Genomic DNA, 4948 nt, shown 5'->3' with positions numbered 1-4948 from the left:
TTCTGTTAAATAAATAAAAGAATAAATATATAAAAATCAGTACTTATAATATCAAATGTGTGCTTTATTTAATCTGCCCGACAAACATCTATAAATTTTCTTCTTCATTTATGATGGCCTTTACACCGGCTGCCATTTCTACCACTGCCTGTATTTCTGTAAGGCCCATTCTACGTTTGTTGCTTATATCGAATGTATCTCCGAATATGCCGGTACCATCACCATCTATCCCACGTACTTGTAGATTGTAGTCATCACACAGCTTTCCCAAAACCTCCTTGTTAGCAGCTAGCTTAGGGATTTTGATGTGAACTGAGGCCCTGAGTGTGGTCCCAAGGTTAGTTGGGCAGAAGGTTATGTAACCAAGACGATCACTGTGTGCAAAGCGGAGCTGTTTTTCTATTATACGTACACCTTCTACTAGTCTCGAATAGACTTGATCAATGCGTCCGCCGGGCTGCATTGAGATTATACGTGTGTGATCTGTTTCGCTGATCCAGACTAAGAATGTTTTCGTCTTGTTTATGTAAATACCACGGTTCATTGGCCAATTCCGGTAAACGCCGGCTGATCTGGAAGCGCTGTGATTAAAAAAACGTTAAAAAAGCATAGTAACTAGCATGATAACCTATTTCCATTACAAATTGTACGCCATAGATTTATCTATTTCCATTACAAATTGTACGTCATAGATTTATTTTTGAAATCCATGTACCTGCATTATGGGTTCATTATACTTGAGATATAGTAAATTTGCTCCCATTTGAAAGCTTAAAAGCTAAAACTTTGTAAATACATATATTTATCACGTACACAATCTGTGATACCCCTAATGAAAATAGCATCCGCCCATGAGTTTTAATGATACATGAAAATTGCATCATGATTATTTTTCTACTGCCAGATATTTGTAGGGCATGTGGCATATTTCTATCTAAAAAGATAATGTATAGTAGTTTTACCTATTCGAGTGGTTGAAAAGTAAATGTGTTTCAATCAGGTTCTTTTCTTCTGCTTCAGTCATCGTCTCAAGCGAGTGATATTCTCCATCGTATTCCTTTACTAGCTGAAGCTGACCAAAGGTGTTCTTCAACCTAGTCTCAACCTTGGCTCTTTCGTCGTCGGACAATAGCGACTGAAACGGAAAACCGTCTAAGTTGCGACCTACGCGGACTCGAGTGGATATAACGTATTTCCCATCAGGATCCAGGTCCTTTATGTCCAAATCATCAACGGAGCCAAAAGAAGGAGACGGATGACGAATATCGGCATTCATAGGAATCTTATGGTAGTCTTTAATTGCCGGATCGAACAGAGCCCCAAATGTGACATACGCATCTGGGTCGGTTGCGCGAAAGCCAATTTCGACATCAAGTTGTTCAATACCTGAAAAATATATGTTGAATCATTTGGTCTGTACTTACATTTATTTTTTGCACAATGCCTTATGCATTACTTGTATATTTGCACAGCTCTTTGAACTTGTCATCAACTTATGCTAAACGTTAGTGTTGAAGTATTAAGTTGTGTGATACACTCAACGATGAATGCGTGCTATTTTGCATTAAATAATGACACAGTCCATCGGTCAGAAGTAAAATCCAAAACAAGAGCTCGAATGATGAAAGATTTAGCTTACTCCGTGTAACGTGATTATGGCCCTTTTTTGCGGCTTTACAAAACACAGTAGAAACAGTAATATCATCATTCATGTATACGCAGGTTGTATTCCCGCGCTTTTTTCTTCTAGTGTTTTATTTCTTTGTTCGACCTATTTATAAAAATGTGTCATGAATATTAATGAAAGAAGCCCGGGCACAAACCTGATACGGGATTGGAATTTAACACAGTAAAATATGAAATTTGTTTTCTGCCAGTTCTGTTCGTATTTTCTTATGGAATACAATCCGGGCTTTTAAAGAATTTATATAGGTAATTAACAATGATGTATATTTCAAGGTTAAGATAAGGGAGTAAGCCTTGTTACAGTAAACATAGGTCAATCGGTAATAATTTTTGTCGTTTCTTTTTTAATTTCTTGGTGTGATCTTTGAAAACTGTGTCTACTTCTCACTGAAATATGTCAATACAGCAAAGAAAATGTTTTTATGGTTTGGAAAATCAATAAAGAGTAATTATAATTCCAGTCCCAAATGTTGACTTTAATCACAATACAAAACAAAGTAATTATATACAGCGTCTGTTATGAACCTAGTTACTTATATTTCATGTCATTGAATATGTTGGTGTATCAACCCAGTGAACACGTATATTTTATGTAATTTATATCATTGTACATTTCACAATGAATCAACTCTATCCAGTATGCATAAAGGTAGTCCTTGAATGTATTACCTTTAAGTGTGAAATAGGGCGGAAATAGAAGAACAATTAAAGATAAAATATCAGATTTGATTTTACCATATTCGCTTCACATGCAATGGACCAGCATGGGATAAATATAAAGTTAAATTTTAAAGTTGTCATTTTATATTTTAATGCAATCAAAATGAAAAATCTGATCTTGTTTTTACTACTTCATACTCCTTCTTATATCTGAAGAAGCTTTCGCGTGTACGGGCCCTCCGTAAGGATTTTAATTTACCCAACATACAAAACTTTTTCACCTATATAAGAATACAGTTCGGCAATAAATGGAGGTTTTAAGATCGGTCGTAGAAATCTAGCGGTATGCCGTAACCACGGAAACGGCTACAGAAGCTGATAATCGCGGAAACTAAAAAACTTTCTTTTGTCATATTTCAAAAAGCAATGGTATTAGAAACTTGATTTTTTTCATATTTTTATTAAGTTATGAATACGTATTGTTTGCAGTCATTATATTCTAAATATCTGATTAAATTTCTTAATTGTCATCAGCACGTGCAGTTTTAGTTATTGGCACGTGCATTCAGTTGTGAACCAACAAGGTGCCTCTTTTAATCAGAAAATATTTTCTGGACTTAATTACAACTATGGCTGATTTTTGGCTTGAAAATCTTTTATAATACGCATGCAATTAAAATTCTAATAATTTTGATACATCAGTTTAACACCATTTCATATATCAATGCAGCGGATTGCAATTGCATGCCATATACGTTATTCATTCGCTTCCTTTTTCAATACACATGGACAATGAAGTTAGGGAAAAACTCGTTGAAACTCGGCTTGGAATATTTAACATTATATATGAAAAAAAAAGATTATCAAATTAATTGTTGGAAAACATGTGAATAAATTATGTTTTTTGTGTGTGTGTGTGTGTGTGTTTTTTTGTTGTGACATTGTTACCTGTCAGTATTGTATAGATACGCTTAACATGTAATGCATGTATAAAATTGTTCTTATTTTTGTTGATATTTTTACTATTTTCTATCACTTTAATAATTAATCATATAACCGGATTTCTCTCCATAATTTAGCGGTACAATAATGGGAGTTAACTAGGCCTAGGGTAAAGAGTTCCAGTATGTGTAGAACGGTTCTACCAAGGTGATGCTAACGTACATGCTTGTATGGAAACATGGTGCGCCATGTTATTTGTCAAATGCTAGATATCAGATAACAATGCTAAATGCCAAACACCTTACGCAAAATATTTTGAAAACGAAATGACATTTATTGAGTACTATGGAAGGATATGGAAAGCCGGTGTGCCATGCTAATTGCCAAATGCTAAATGACAAACAGTTATTGCAAAATGCTATTTGCTATACGCCTAACATCAAATATTCCCTATGAAAGGGAACATTTGTAATTGTCAAACAAAAAAGGGTATAAAGGGAAATTTGTTAATTGCAAATACAAAACAATAAACGCCAAAATGGTATTGCTAAGTACTTATTAGATAAAGAACTGAATATATCACGTTAAAGTCCTGTAAATAGTCTTTGGGCCCTTTTTAAACATAATTTGTCTCTATTAAAATCTTTTTTAAAATTTTTAATAAAAAGTTTCGACATGTCATCTCATAACCTAAGAAATGTTATTGCTTCAATCAACTGATAGAATTAGTTTTCCGGATTAAAAGTAACATTCTTTTGTGTAAGGGTTCGATTATTAACTCCAAGTTAAGATTTGACGATTAGTATTGCATTTGGCAATAATTATAGGAATTTAGCACAAAGGATTGGCATATGGCTTTGATATGTTTTAAAAGGCCATGCGCCAAAATATAACCAAATGTTAAATGACAATTATTTAATGAAAAATGCCAATAGTTTTAATGCTAAACCCCAAATAAAATGCTAAATGCCAAATCACTTAATGCAAAATGCCAAATACTTATATAAAATGAACATACCAAATGCGATATGCCTATGGTCAATGCGCAATGTAAACAAAACTGTTAATGCAAAAATGAAAAATGCATTTAAACTGCTTAAGGACCTGGACTTTTTTCCTATTCGATTGCCTACCCGATTAAGGAAAAAGTGACATAAGGATAGTTTTCAGAAATCATATTTATATATTGAAGACCTTTTTCTTGATAAATGCGATTCATTTTACAAGATTTGAACAAAAAAAGAAGATTTTGTAGACATTTTCTTTTCCTTTTTCTATTAAAATATAAACATAAATATTTTTACGTTTTAAACATCTATCCCACCGTCCCGCAACAAAATAGTTCAACAACCCTTTTGTAAATAATTATTATATACGTATGCTGCAAAAAGGGCACTTGGTCACAGGTGGGAAAGTGTTTAAAATTAAAAAAAAACTACGAAGGGGTGTCACAAAAAATTTTACATACAAATTTGACATTTATTGCATGTGTTCCCTAAACTTACATATAACAGCTTTTTTAATTTTTGTAAATATTTCAAGCACAGAAAACACTAAAAAAAATAAATAGGGGACAGGGGAAAGTAAAGCTAGAAAGCAGACGATCCTTATAATAATTTTATGAATTTTTAAATCAGATTTGTTACCTCTTGACAGTCTA

The 4948-nt window shown here is 33.1% G+C and overlaps 1 protein-coding gene across 1 annotated transcript; it reads right to left on the bottom strand.

The window, feature by feature from the left end:
- LOC123541493 (arginine kinase-like) lies at nt 1–3538 on the bottom strand. The gene is made up of 3 exons (XM_053525846.1): nt 3511–3538; nt 963–1386; nt 1–581 (listed from the first exon to the last, which is right to left on the bottom strand). Exons 1-3 carry the CDS (start codon nt 3536–3538, stop codon nt 89–91), a joined length of 945 nt encoding a protein of 314 aa, XP_053381821.1. The 3' UTR covers nt 1–88.
- Between the last annotated feature and the right edge of the window lie 1410 nt (nt 3539–4948).

This window comes from Mercenaria mercenaria, chromosome 16, assembly GCF_021730395.1.
Source record: "Mercenaria mercenaria strain notata chromosome 16, MADL_Memer_1, whole genome shotgun sequence".
NCBI lineage: Eukaryota > Metazoa > Mollusca > Bivalvia > Venerida > Veneridae > Mercenaria > Mercenaria mercenaria.
This window is presented reverse-complemented; position numbering and strand designations above follow the sequence as displayed.

What these genes read in the sequence shown, in the direction of transcription:
- LOC123541493 (XM_053525846.1), bottom strand. Translation starts at nt 3,538, where the DNA reads ATGGCGCACCATGTTTCCATACAAGCAT. An exon ending in CCATGTTTCCATACAAGCAT is followed by an intron (nt 1,387 to 3,510) that starts GTACGTTAGCAT and finishes TATATTTTTCAG; the next exon opens with GTATTGAACAACTTGATGTC. An exon ending in CTTTTCAACCACTCGAATAG is followed by an intron (nt 582 to 962) that starts GTAAAACTACTA and finishes TTTTAATCACAG; the next exon opens with CGCTTCCAGATCAGCCGGCG.